Source organism: Manacus vitellinus, unplaced genomic scaffold (genome assembly GCF_001715985.3).
Source record: "Manacus vitellinus isolate BGI_N305 unplaced genomic scaffold, ASM171598v3 scaffold_13_pilon, whole genome shotgun sequence".
Lineage (NCBI taxonomy): Eukaryota > Metazoa > Chordata > Aves > Passeriformes > Pipridae > Manacus > Manacus vitellinus.
Window position 1 is genome coordinate 15,382,820 of NW_021938999.1, and position 13,206 is coordinate 15,396,025.

General features: G+C 37.3%; 1 protein-coding gene across 1 annotated transcript in view; it reads right to left on the bottom strand.

Annotated features, from left to right (window-relative positions):
- Window positions 1–13,206, bottom strand: part of SEMA3A (semaphorin 3A) — a 164,291-nt gene that overhangs the window by 90,215 nt on the left and 60,870 nt on the right. The window contains exon 4 of the mRNA XM_018068111.2: window positions 6,106–6,225. Coding sequence (XP_017923600.1) covers window positions 6,106–6,225 — 120 coding nt within the window. The remainder of the gene's footprint in view (window positions 1–6,105; window positions 6,226–13,206) is intronic.

The following is a 13,206-nucleotide window of genomic DNA, read 5'->3' on the forward strand; positions in this document are numbered from 1 at the left end:
AAGGTTTGAAAAATATGAGTTTTCCTGGTCTAACTTCTCTTTTAACAAAGCAAGTGTTCAAAATACAGCAAAAGTCAAAGGAGACCTGCAGTGTATTCAAAGACAGGTCTTGATAAATAATAGCATTTAACCATGAACGTGATTAATATTTGTTTACAAAGGGGTTTATGGAGTTTTTCAAAAAGCCTTTTAAATAGGAATCAAGTTACCTCTTTATGGTGACCTTCTACTTCCGTAACTTTATCACAAGATAACACAACATAACAAGAGGTGCCATTTGGGACATAGCACTCGACCTGTAAGAAATATGTGCTTCTGCATGATCGTGCTTAAAAATGTGTAGAGCTTCCAACAACACATCCTAGTTTCCCTACTGAAATATTTGTCAGACTTTAACAGAACAACTGGCTCGCTTAGGTTGTCTTATGAGAAAGGACTCTGTCCTTTCCCTGTACTTCTCTTGTAAATGTTGTATTTGGGTCATTGAAAAGTTCCCATACCACATTTTTTCCCAATCAATGTCATAGTGAATTATGACTTGGAGAAAGTGTGTATATATATATATCTCTATATATCTACATGTAACTGTATGTAAAACTACATACTTTAAAAATGCTAGGAAGGTGACAGCTCTATGACAAGATTTTTTTTTTTTTTAACAAGTGGAGGTAAATTGTACATGTGTGAAAAGCCTGATTTTGAGAGAAGTATTTTCACACAGGGTAGCCTAAGAGACTGGAAATTGATGTCATGTGGAGCAATGGAAGTGATGGTTTACAGACTCATCACCTCCAGATACTTCTTTGTTTTGTGATTTTGGCCACTGCCGCTGTGAGGTACCTGGACACGTGTGCCTAACACTGACTATCTTGTTATCTGCCATCCTCCACAGACAAGAACATCAGTACAGAGAAAAGGTCTAGTGCCTGGAATTTCCCCATATAGCAGAAATCACGACCTGTTATGAAACAAAGGCTTTATATATCAGGCTTTAAACACCTAAGGGATGTTTTTTTTTTTTCCCTGGTGAAACTACTCAGGTAATGGAAAGAAGTGCTCTAAAAGGTACTTGTACTGTATCTAAGCTAGAGATCTGGCTCTTCAGTTTTATTGTCCTGTACTATACTAACAGGATACCTGGTAGTTTGAAAGAGTAAAGCACCTGTGAACTGAAGTAGGCTATTGCAGTCTGTGAACTAGATCTTCTTTTATTGGCATTTCTGTGATTATAGTGATGCTTAGAACTTGTATGTCACAACTAACAGTTTCATCACTCAATTGTGATATCATAAATGAGAATAATCCTTTCACAGTATCCTTTTTTTTCATATTTTGGTATGTATGAATATATATATATATATTTGGTAAGCATTTAAATACCATATAAAGGTATAACTAATTAGATGGAAAGAAATTAGCCTGAGGTGATTTGGAACTTAGAAAATCATTTTCTCAAATGCTTCACTTAAAAACCACAGGTTAGAACCTTAACTGATGAAAACTGACACAGGTCTGCTGTCTTCAATGAAGTCAGGCCAATTTATGCCCTGTCTGCTACTACTGAAATGAATGTTTCACTCTGAATTTTTATAATAGATAATCAAACACAAGTTTTCTACCAGCAGTAGCATTGGTCCTTCAATTAGTGTGTTCTTTCAAAGTCATTCTCTTAGGAAAAAACCTGCTCTTCCATCACTATATACATATAAAATACACAGAGACAAAAAGATGGATGCATAAATGTATCAGAACAGGATGTCCATTACTCAGAAAATGCACTCTGGACCTCTACTAATATGAAACAAAGAAAGGATAAAAAAGAGTGGAAAGTATATTTCAGCAAAACTTTATGACTTGAACCAAAGATTTTTAAAATACAGAGAGTCCGGAAAAAGCAAATATGTTACAGGTGGTAGCATTATATAACTTCATATGCAATAACTTAATGTTTTATGTACATCATAAATCTGAACTAAATTTAAAGCTTCTTTATTGATTGAGAAATAACCTGCAAGTAAAGCAATCCCAGACCTTTTAAGTTCATGCTGTTAAAAATGAGTTTTAATCTGTTGGACAATGACAAGAAATGTGGAATTAGGAGACAATAAAAGAAGCAGGGTTAGTTCTTCAGACAGTACCTACTGATTTACCTCTATTGAAGAAACCCAAATGTATTCCTGCTGAGGATCTGGCTAACAATTTTGTACAGCTCTTGAAATGCCTGTCTCAGCATTAAAAAAAAAAGGAAAAAAAAAGTACTATAGGGCATTCTCTACACCTCCACCTGTATGAAAGAGTTAAGTAAATGGAAATTCCTGTTCTTACCATAACAGGACTGTTCCCTGCTGGTTCACTCAAACTACCCCAAAGGGAGCCCTGGGGAAAGGGAGCTGGGTTCCTTCCCCCTGCTCAGGCATGCACAGGCAGGTGCATTCCGCATCCTGTTGTGATTTTCTAGGGGGTTTAATGCACCTCTGTGTCTCCCTGCAGTTGGATTTGTTCCTTTCAAGCACAGATCTGACTTGCGTAATTTCGCAACTGTTAAGTACAACATTCCTACACATCCAGCCCTGTTTCCTCAGAAGTCAGTGGGTGCAAAACATAGTTTTACTAATTACTTTCTTGTTTCATCTGGTAGTTGATTTCTCATATTGTATTGCGTTATGAGGACAGAATGACACATATTGCCTAACCCCGGATCCCCATCCCTGAAGTTTGTGTACGTGTCTGTGTTAGGTCATCTCTCCTAAATTCATGCACATACAATGGGTGATATCAAGCTTTAAATTAGGCTCTCTTCAGGTATTTTCTGTGTATCCACACGCTACATTCTCTCTAAATATGTTCTTTCCTGCTTCCTCATGGCTTACGTGCTTAAAGTCTATTGAAACATTAATTTTATTCTTCTCTCTAAATACTGTGGTTATTCACTTGCACATCTGGAATGGATTTAAGCGAAGATTAGTCTGCTTTACTCCTTAGACTGCGGTGTAATTCACAACATATTAGGTTGTATACATTTGCGCACATCATTTTTAATCAGATGCACAGCATGCCGTTCATATCCTTTTAGCTTTTTATTATTATTTCTGATACTGTACTTCATCAGACTCAATTAGACCTGTCTAGTTTCATCACTAGAAATGGTTTTCTTCAGGTATGGAATGGGGCTGTGATACACTGCTTCATATCAAAGAGATATTCAACAGATATAACAATTCATATTCCCATTACTTTATGACAGTCACACAAAGTAATTTATTTCATTTCCCCAGTCATAAAAATTGTACCATATTCCAGCCTCCTTCAGCCTACTCCAATTGCTTCCAGCATCTCTTCTATCACTTGCCACTCTTTTCTTTAAATTTCACTTCTCCACCCTTTTCAGTTTGGCACACACAGATTTCCTCTCCACCACTGCATTCAGGCAGGTGGGTTACATTCAGAGCTCACATAAACAAGCAATCTTTTTAGAGAGTAGGTACATTCCCCGACTATTGCCCTAATCAGTTCACATTTACCTCTCTAAGTGCTTGAAAAATAAATAAGCAGATGGTGAAATCAGTTAATTTTCCACGAGTGTTGTGGCAGAAAAGGGATCTTCAGGAAATGTTTTAGACAGCAATTTTTAACTCAAAAAAAATCAACCGCTTACCTTTGCTTATACTTTTTACCTTTTTTAGTATGCTAGGGAGGTATAAACTCTACATGATACAGAAGCAATGGCTCTTTGACACGTCCAGTGCTGCTGTCTGACACGAGAACATAAACCATCTGGCTCTCACAGATGCAGTGTGCAGGGGTGCAGGGGTTAATATTGTATCCCTCTCATTCATGGTGTCTCTAATAGCTACTGTCAATCAAGCACCCTCCTCTTCCTCAGCTCCCAGAGGAGATGCACATTTGAAATTCCTGACTAGGTACTATGGGAAAGGAAGGAGCAGGCTCTAGCTGAGGGACAGAGACAGGACAGATTATTTTTCATTGCAAATCTAATAAATTCATTTATTCATCTGATTATCACCTTTGCAAGGGACAGACTCTAGGCTGACTGTCAGATTTGTCGAACCCCAACAAGATGTGGGTACAGCGGCCTCCTGCCCTGCCTCACTTTCTCTCCACATGGGCAGACCTAGGCTGAGAAGGCAGTAAACCCTCCTGCACAACTGTCCAGAGGACACAGAAACTTGTGCCACTGGGAGGGCAGGTGAAGATGATTTCACTCATAGCTTAAGTATGAAAAGGAAAACAAAAGCTGACGGTGCCCGAGGCAGTTCAGATAAACATACTCCTGAGTTCTCTCATTTGCAAAGATGAAACCAAGGATCATGAGAATGATTCAGGCACAAGGGGACTTACAAACTTACTGCATAAATGACCAAAAAGAAAAAAACAAAGGCAACAATTTAGATTTTGTTTATAGTTAAGGACTGTTAAAAAGAAGCTAAAACAAACATCCTCTTTCAGCTCCAAGGCCAAACACATCATTGATTCAAGACTTTAAAAATCCAGAATGTTAAACCAAGGTTGGATCTGGCCTCTCATCTCTGATCATCCTTTCTATAAATCCTTGATAAAGTGCGTGTTAGTTTTATGGTACAGCCATAAAACAGCCAAATGTAGAAGTAAATGACCTCATACCAGCTATCTCTCTGCAGATAGATTCCCTTGGCAGATAGCCAAGAATTGATTGACACACATCTTACGGAACTAGAGTTAATTAATATGTCTACCAATTCCCAAATGGATCTCAGGAAGCAGAGAATCTGTTTAATGCAGTAAGCAATGACATACTGTGTGTGGTCAAGAGACAATCACTAATTGCCAAGAATGCATTGTAATAAAGCATTAAAGAATCTGAACAAAACCCTTTCCGCTCTGCAGCTCCTTTATCCCTTCAAAACCTTATGCTTAGAACATTTTAAAGACTTATGTTTCAAATATCAAAAGACATTTTTATAGGAAAAAATAGTTCCCAGACTATGAAGTCAACACTCAAAAGGTCTGTTAATTTTTCTAAAAGAAGAAATTGTCCTCACTTATTTAACAGTGATGTCTTTATTTTGAAGGAAATCTGCAAACCTGAATTGCAAAAGCATAAGGTAACTTGAAAGAACTGATTTTTTGAAGATCACGGAAGCTACAAGTAACATAATTACAGATTCACTGGTAAAACATATCCATAGATGCTGAAAACACCTCAAAAGTCTGCTAAACTAAAACAGTTCATTGAGTAATGCTCAGGTAAGCCAGACAGAAAATACAGTGAAGTGGAATAATTTATATTACATAGTCATCTTAACAGGAAAATAAAAAATTGGCTTTTCTGGGGAGAAAAAGTATTGAAGTGGATCACAGAGACATTCTAGTCAAATATTCAGCCAGGAAAACCAGCCTAGTCCTACAGCTTCCTTTGAGTGATTCTGCCTTTTACCAGGGAAGACCACGTTTATCTAATTGGTTATGATGATCACTGACAAAACAGTACAAGAGTTACTTCAATATTTCTGCAACACTAAGCAAAAATCAGGAAGCTACAGATTAAAGAAATGGGGGAAAAGAGAGAGGGATTTATTTTTCACAAAAAAATAAGGAAACAAAATCTAGGTCACATATGAAAAACTGTCAGTGTGTTAGGACAAATATGAGATGGGGAATTTATGAATGTGTGACGCTATTTTAATTTTCAGCTGGTAGAAAGCTGAGGTGGTGCCAGACTGCACTGACTGGAAGGAAACTAAAGGACAGAGTTGGGCCCAGAAAAAACACACTGGTTGAACTACCTCTCTTATATCTGGTATCTGTCCCAACTTAAAAAAAAAAAAAAAGAGAGTGCTTTTAACTTCATGAGCCAGGTAGAATGGACTTCCTTATATTTATTTAAACTCCTGGTGGAAAAGATGCTGTGTAGGGGAGAAAAGCAGAGATTCTGCTGTGATTTATCAATCAGCACATCAGCACCTGATTCAGGAGCAGGTCTTTCCAGATCCACCTCCCAGGCTACAGAAACCAGTGAGAGCACATTTTGGCAGGAAGAGATCATGGCTAAACACCAATAAAGATTAAAAAGAGGAAAAAGAAAAATATTGTTTTAAGGTAGTTTACCTCAGGATGGCTTCCAACTTCAATATAGGTGCAGACTGGATGAAAAGCCCCTGTTCCACAAGCATACAGGTGGGTTTGGTTGTAAGCCTTCAGCACCTTGATGAAATTAGCACATTCTCTCTGCAAAGAAAAGGGGAAAAAATGTATTCACTGAGTTAATTCAGTGATTTTGACTAATGGGAGCTCTTCTGTCTTAAGGATGTATGGCTGAATGAACAGATTTGTTAAGTGTGATCATTTCATGCTGTTCATAAGATTGTTTACTGCTAAGCATTTAATAAATAGCTTGAGTTAATTTCTCATTTAAATATCTTTGGTTGCCATTTAATAAAGCATCCAACCCTGAAGAAAAGATTACAGAAAAAGAATTCCTAATTTTTGTTTCAGACATGCTTCATCTTTTTAATTTATGCTATTGCCATGTCTGTAAGACAAAACCCATTTACAGAAATGTGTCAGAACGAAATAATGAAGAAAAATGGACCAACTGTTTGCTTGTATTCAATTAAGTAACAATTAGAAGAAAAATGGGCCAGATGGAAGGAGTTGATGAAAAACAAATCATTGATACAGCATTTTTAACAATTATATGAGTGCTGCCTCACCCCCACTGTTTGTGTTTAGGGCCAGTTTTACACATATGAATACTTATGTTAAACTTTAATGCAATTATTGAAAGCCCCTAGAATGTAAGCTTTGCAAGACTTGGACTTTACTCTTTCTTCCTATGTAAATTATCCATCATGAGTTATTTAATTCTCCACAAATAAAAGCTTAATAGCAACACTAACAGTCCCTAGTACAAACATTATCTGTTATCTGTTAACAAAACTGTCATTATTAATGCCTAATGTTATTAAAATGGATAGCCAAGATGTTGACTTTTTCCATTTGTTCAATATTTTTATTTCAATCAGGTCTAACATTGAAAAGAAATATGTCAGTGCCTGTGAGTTCATCTACTGATACAATGACAAATAACTCATTTTAAATAGGAGGGAAATGAGAACAATGCAACTGAATAAATATTTCCAGTAAAGTTTGTGTTTAAGATGAAGGAAATTTTTCTATGCATATTTAATGACTTTTTTGGTACAGTGCTCAACTCTACCTTTCCAAGTGGACCAGGGTCCACAGAAATACCACCTGAGCTGCCACCTCCACAGAAATCTCACTGACTGGCATCATTCCTCTCTGTAACTTCATTGCTAATTAAACCAGATACTCCCAAACACAAAATAAAGGCGCTACCAGGAAAATTCATATGCAGTTTGAGGCATGCCTTAGGCCACCACAGGGAAAAGCAATGAACTTACACAGATGAAACACTGATTCCCTGCCTTACACAAAGGACTGTACTGGTATGAAATTGCTCTTACAATTTTACTGTATATTTGCATAACAGATAATGGCAGTGTATTAAAAAGAGCATCCAGAGAAAAGCATACAGAATCTTACTACATCCTTGAGTTACTACTGTAAACTTAGTTTTTCAACTGAGATGGAAGAGAAAACATAGAGATAGTTAAGGTAATCCAACAGGAAATTGAAAGAAATAGAGATGGATGTTACTCTCAATTCTTTGCATTGTGACCTTTCTTAATAAAAACACACACAATTTCTGGCCCATACTTTTTCTTCCCACATATAAAAGTATAAGCATGAACATATATTTATTGTGTTTATGTTTATCCACAGACTGCTTTCCACTGTTGCAGTGGTAGAGTACTAAGCAAATATCTGGCATAAATAATCAAAAAAATGTTTCAATATTTTTATTAATGCTGCTGTCCTTTGCTCCTTTAAATAAAAGTATGTTAACAATTCAATGCCTGCAGAGTAAAATGGACAAATACCCCAAATTCATGTAACATTAAAAATTGACAAAATTGAAATAGATCCTTTCTTAAATTCTAATATTCTGTGTTTCAGATGGAGCATCTGACTTTGACTCTACATAATTTAAAACTGACCAATGATGTGTTCATTACTAAATAAGTTAGAATTTTGTCACGTAGAGTTGTATCTGGACAAATATGACCGCAACACTGTTTCAGTAGGACTGTGCTTTGCCTTGTCAGGTTTAATGTATCATGATTTTAAAAATGTCTTCGTGGTCTATTACTACCCTTTATTAAAGCTTTTAAAATTGCCTACATGAAGAATATGAAAAGTCAGAGGCTGGTGGCCACACATAAAATGTTGTAAGTAGATGGGCTGGACCCATAGCCACTGTGAATAAAAGAACTGTGCTGATTTCAGAGGAGCTGTTCTGATTTACAGCAGCACAACACCTGTGACTCTACATGCACTCAGAATCACAGAATCACAGAATATTCTGAGTTGGAAGGGACCCACAAGAATCATGAAGTCCAATTCTTAAGTGAATGGCCCCTACAGGGATCAAACCACAACCTTGACATTATTGGCACCAGGTCTGACCAACTGAGACTGTTCAGCTGCTTATCTATAACATATAGCAAGAAGGCATCAGATAGCTAATACTTTAAAGGTGAGATGGAAAACCCTACTTACATTAGGGACAGAGTCTTCTTTGATTTCTATGGATGAAATTAAGAAAAAAATTGTATCATCAGCTTCACTGAATTATTCCAGATTAGCCTGGGGGGAAGGGGGATTAACCCTATTATGGCTGTATTTGCATGTCATGTGTTTACAATTGATATTAGTGTAAATGAGTAAATATCAGTAAAGTGACTCCGGATTTCTAACATATTTCCAAAAGCATATTTAGCTTATTCATCCCTGCTTTTAATCCCTTATATAATGTGTTTTTTACCATAGATGTCTGAGAAATACATAACCTAGTTAAACAATGGGGAAAGTAAATACCTACAGCAATAAACCTTTGACTATGGTGAATAAATTTATATAACATTTAAAGTTCCTAGTCCAGTTCAGACTGCTCTTACAGCTTCCCTCTGTTTTATAGCTGCATAAAGGAACCATTAAGGTCTATTCAGTAAATTCTCATACACCTCTCTAGCAGATTAGGTTTCTTTATATATTTTACATGGTAGTAAAAAAATAAATAAAGAGGGGTATTAAACCCCAATAAATGACATCAAAGTAAAGTTACAGTTCTGATTTAAGCCCCTGTCAACTCAGGAAGTTCAAAGTGAACTTTTTTCTGTCCTGCCTGGTAGACAGTGCTATTCTCCCTGGAACAACAGCAACAGGCACACTGATTTCCATCTCAGATTTCTTCCTTTGTCTAATTGTGCTCAAGTACAGCTGCACAGATACAACATCATGTGTGAAAATCTTGTACCTGGTTGTTTGATATTCTGAACTCAGCAAGAATTTGCTTTGGGATGATGAATACTAGGTTTTCCTGGTTTATGTGGCTCTGGGACAAAAAAGCTTTCCACAAATCTGTAATAAACCAACTTTAACAGCTTTGAATAATTTGCTCAGAGACTAAATCACAGCACATGTGTATGACGAAGAATATATTCTGATCATGGAAAGTGTGTGTGCATTGAATGCAATTCGGGTCTGCCACTCTATGGGACTTGAGTGACTGACTCCCAATTCCAGTCCGTTTCCCCGCTCCTGCCCTCACAGCACAATTCCTTCAGTGGCATTCAGGCACCATCAGTTGTGAAACCTGGCAGGCAGCTCTGCTGGTCCCGACACTGGTGGCTACGTCAACTTGACTACAAAGCAATTCTCCAACCCCCTTGGCTGGAGGCCTGGAATGACTTGGGTGTCTCTAGCTGGGCTTGTCCCACTTGGCAGCAGTGTCTCCCCCTGCCAGACCCCCAGGCTAGCACTATATTGTTAGTGTGAAGGTCTGTGCCAGCAGGATGAGGCATTTCACTATATGATCTCAGAGTGTAAGGCACTGGAAGGGAAACAAAGACAACAAAAGGCATGTAGTATCTCGGAAAATACGGCAGATAGGAGAAAGTATCCACTGCAGGAAGAGGAGGTAACCCAGAGCCAGAAGCTGTAAGGAACAAATTGTCAGGGAATTTAAACACTGTGTCCAAGAGTGAATTGAGCCTCCCCATGCTTTTGTATCCATTTTCACTTTCCCCGAGAAAGGGATGTTGTTAAAGGGGACACATTCTGGACATATCCATACTGTTTGAATATCACTCTCTGTCAAGTGAAATAGATGAAGGAAGAAAACTAGACTTTTAAAAACTAGTTTCCAGGTGGAAATAATTTTTTTCATATTTGAAAGCAAGGTGTTGTGGGAGTTTAAATACTTTTAGCCAAATAATGTGAATGAAAATGAATGCAAGGTTTGAAAAGTGTTACTTGGATGGGTTATGAAAATAAACCTTAAAGAAGATGAGTACTGGGATCGTCACAGTGAATCATTGTAAATTCTTGCACCTAATAATCTTGTTCATTATAACGGGTAGCTTAATACTAGGAACACTTTCTTCTCTCTATAAAGCTAAACACTGGTTTATGCCCTAGAGCTTGAGTTTATATATACATACATACATACATACAGCAGAAAGCATAAGTGGTTGTATGTGGTACAGAATGACTGAGGTAGGTATTCAAAGGGACAATTAGGTACATCATGTGGGAGTTACTGCAGTCCCCAAAATACCCATTCATTTTTCTTGCCTACCCCTGGAGAGGATTAGTCTTCATTTATATTTCAATAAATGCTTTAGGGTTTCCCCAAGAGCTGTAGGTTCCACCTTTGGTCTTGTACAGAAGTGCCTCTATCTTAAAACCCAAGCAGCCAAATCCCTACATCACATCGGAGACCTTTTAGCACAGCCTGAAAGATCTTCCTCTCTCTGTCCTGACAGAGGGAACTTCCTTAGGTAGCTACTTTATTATGTTTTCACAATATAACTGCTGGATCTGTCTCTGCAAACAGCTGTGATGGCATGATTGCCAACATCCTCCAAAGCATGGCCAAAGAAATGGTGATATGTGTAGTAGATGAAGTGCTAACCCCAAACCTGGGGCCCAATCAAATTTGCTTCTCTGTTTGAAGGAAAACGGACTGTAAACTTCACCAAAGCCAAAGAAGCCCTTACAGGCTTTCCTGGGGTTAATATGGCATATAAGTGCACAGGGGCATTATATGCCCTGAAGCCATTCTACCTTGTGTCTAGGAGTTAAAGATATATTTGGCCACATGGAGGAAACACACCTCAGAATTTCACTGGGCATTCCTGAGTGAGAAAAAGGTTTTAACTCACCTTTTAAAAGGTGCATTAAAGGTATTTATGCTTCCTCTAAACTTGACTGAGGAGGTTGGGGGGTTCAGATCCTCAGCTCCACACTGATGATTTATTGAAATGAAAGTAGCTAAAACAGTACTAAGGTAACACATCGTGGTAACACAGCCAAAGCCCCAAACTCCACTGCAAATTCTGCCATGCTAAACTCCTACTTGTAGAACAAGTTGAGAAATTATTAGACTGCCACTTACATTCAGAGTGTGAATTAAAGTCAAAAAGGTCTTGTGAGTCTGAACAGATTTCTTAACTCTAACTTTTAATTCCAAATATTATATAATAAGTATAAGGGCAGAGGGCCTGTCTTAAAGAGAAGATAGAGTGTTAATTAGGTTTTCTAGAAGGGCACCCACTATATGAAGATCAATATATCTGACTTACAAACCAAACATGCACATTTATTTTTTAAGAGTTTTCTAATATTTATATATCAAGTTGATAAAAGGGCTTATGCAGAGAGAGATTAACCTGAAAAAATAAATCACAAAGAAAATGTCTGCAACCAAAAGCATAAGAGTCGAATGCAGAAAGACTGAAAAACAAACACTACAGATATGTAACACTGATTAGGCTGTGTTATGCAGACTTTTCCCGGACAGTTACAAAAATAAAGTCCATCCATCTGTCAAAACATCTGCTCCGCGTATGAAAATTAAAACAGAATTTAGGTGTTTTTTATGAGTTTCCAGTAATTCTCTCTCCTCCAGAAGCCTGGAACTTACGTCCTTCGATCTGAATTACTAATGCAGCAAATAGTTTTTAATGACATCTTTTTAAGTGGAAATTAAAGTAAGTCCCCATGACCAACTAATATCCAGATTTTTCTCCTTATTTTAAGAAAGTGGTTTCATTTTTTTAACCAACACTGATATCCATACTGCTTCTCAGATATTATAGTAAATGTAAATGGCCAGATTATGCAGTGCAATAAGTAGAAGGCTAAATGATCCTTTACAGTATCATTAGCTTCAACAGTTTTCTGCTGATTTAATCCAGATAAGGATCAGACCCAGTAATATATTCTTCCTTTATTTCAGCCTTCCCACATAGCCAAGTGATTAAAATATCAGAAGATTTTGTCTAAACTGGATGGACAAGGGGATTTAAAACTATCATCTAACAGCTGGACAAGCAAAATAAATATGTGTTTTGTCTTTTAAATCAATATGGATGGACAGCTTTCATATAAAGTCCCATGCATGAGGTTAATTAATATGTTTACTTTTTTTCCCTTCATCTGTCCAATTAGTTGAATTCTCAAGTGACGAGGTCAGGGATATCCACGGAGAATAAGTAATCCTTGATATTACTGCTGTCATTCAAATTTATCACACTGATGAAAGATGTTCCAGAATTACCAGGGAGCTTTTTAACTTCTCTCTTTTGCTGGTGGGCTACTGCTGGCTGCCATCAGTTCAGCTGGTATTGGTATCTTTTTCAGCATGCAGCAGCACTGTTTCAAGGAAAATATTTCTGGAGTGTTAGTGCAATAAATATATGTGTGACTGCCATGTACACAGATGATGGATTCTCAGCTAGACCCGGCAAATACTCTAGCATGTCAGTAAGCATGGGCGAGGAAGTCTCTTCAGGGTGAACTCTACATGGTGTGTGCTTTCACAGCTCTTGCTGTTTGGGAGCAAGATTTTGCAAAATGCAGTAACATTATTTAAAAATTATTGTCGTGTCCCTCTTTTTATTACAGTAACATTTAAAAGAATATTGGTCCAAAAACACAGTCTGCTTAAAAAGGCCCAGAATAAGCAGGGAACAAAGCCAATTATTTGAGTCCTGTTAAAATGCAATGGTCTTTTAAAATTTTATTTTATTGGAATAAGCTGGTTGGTAACAGCACTGCAAA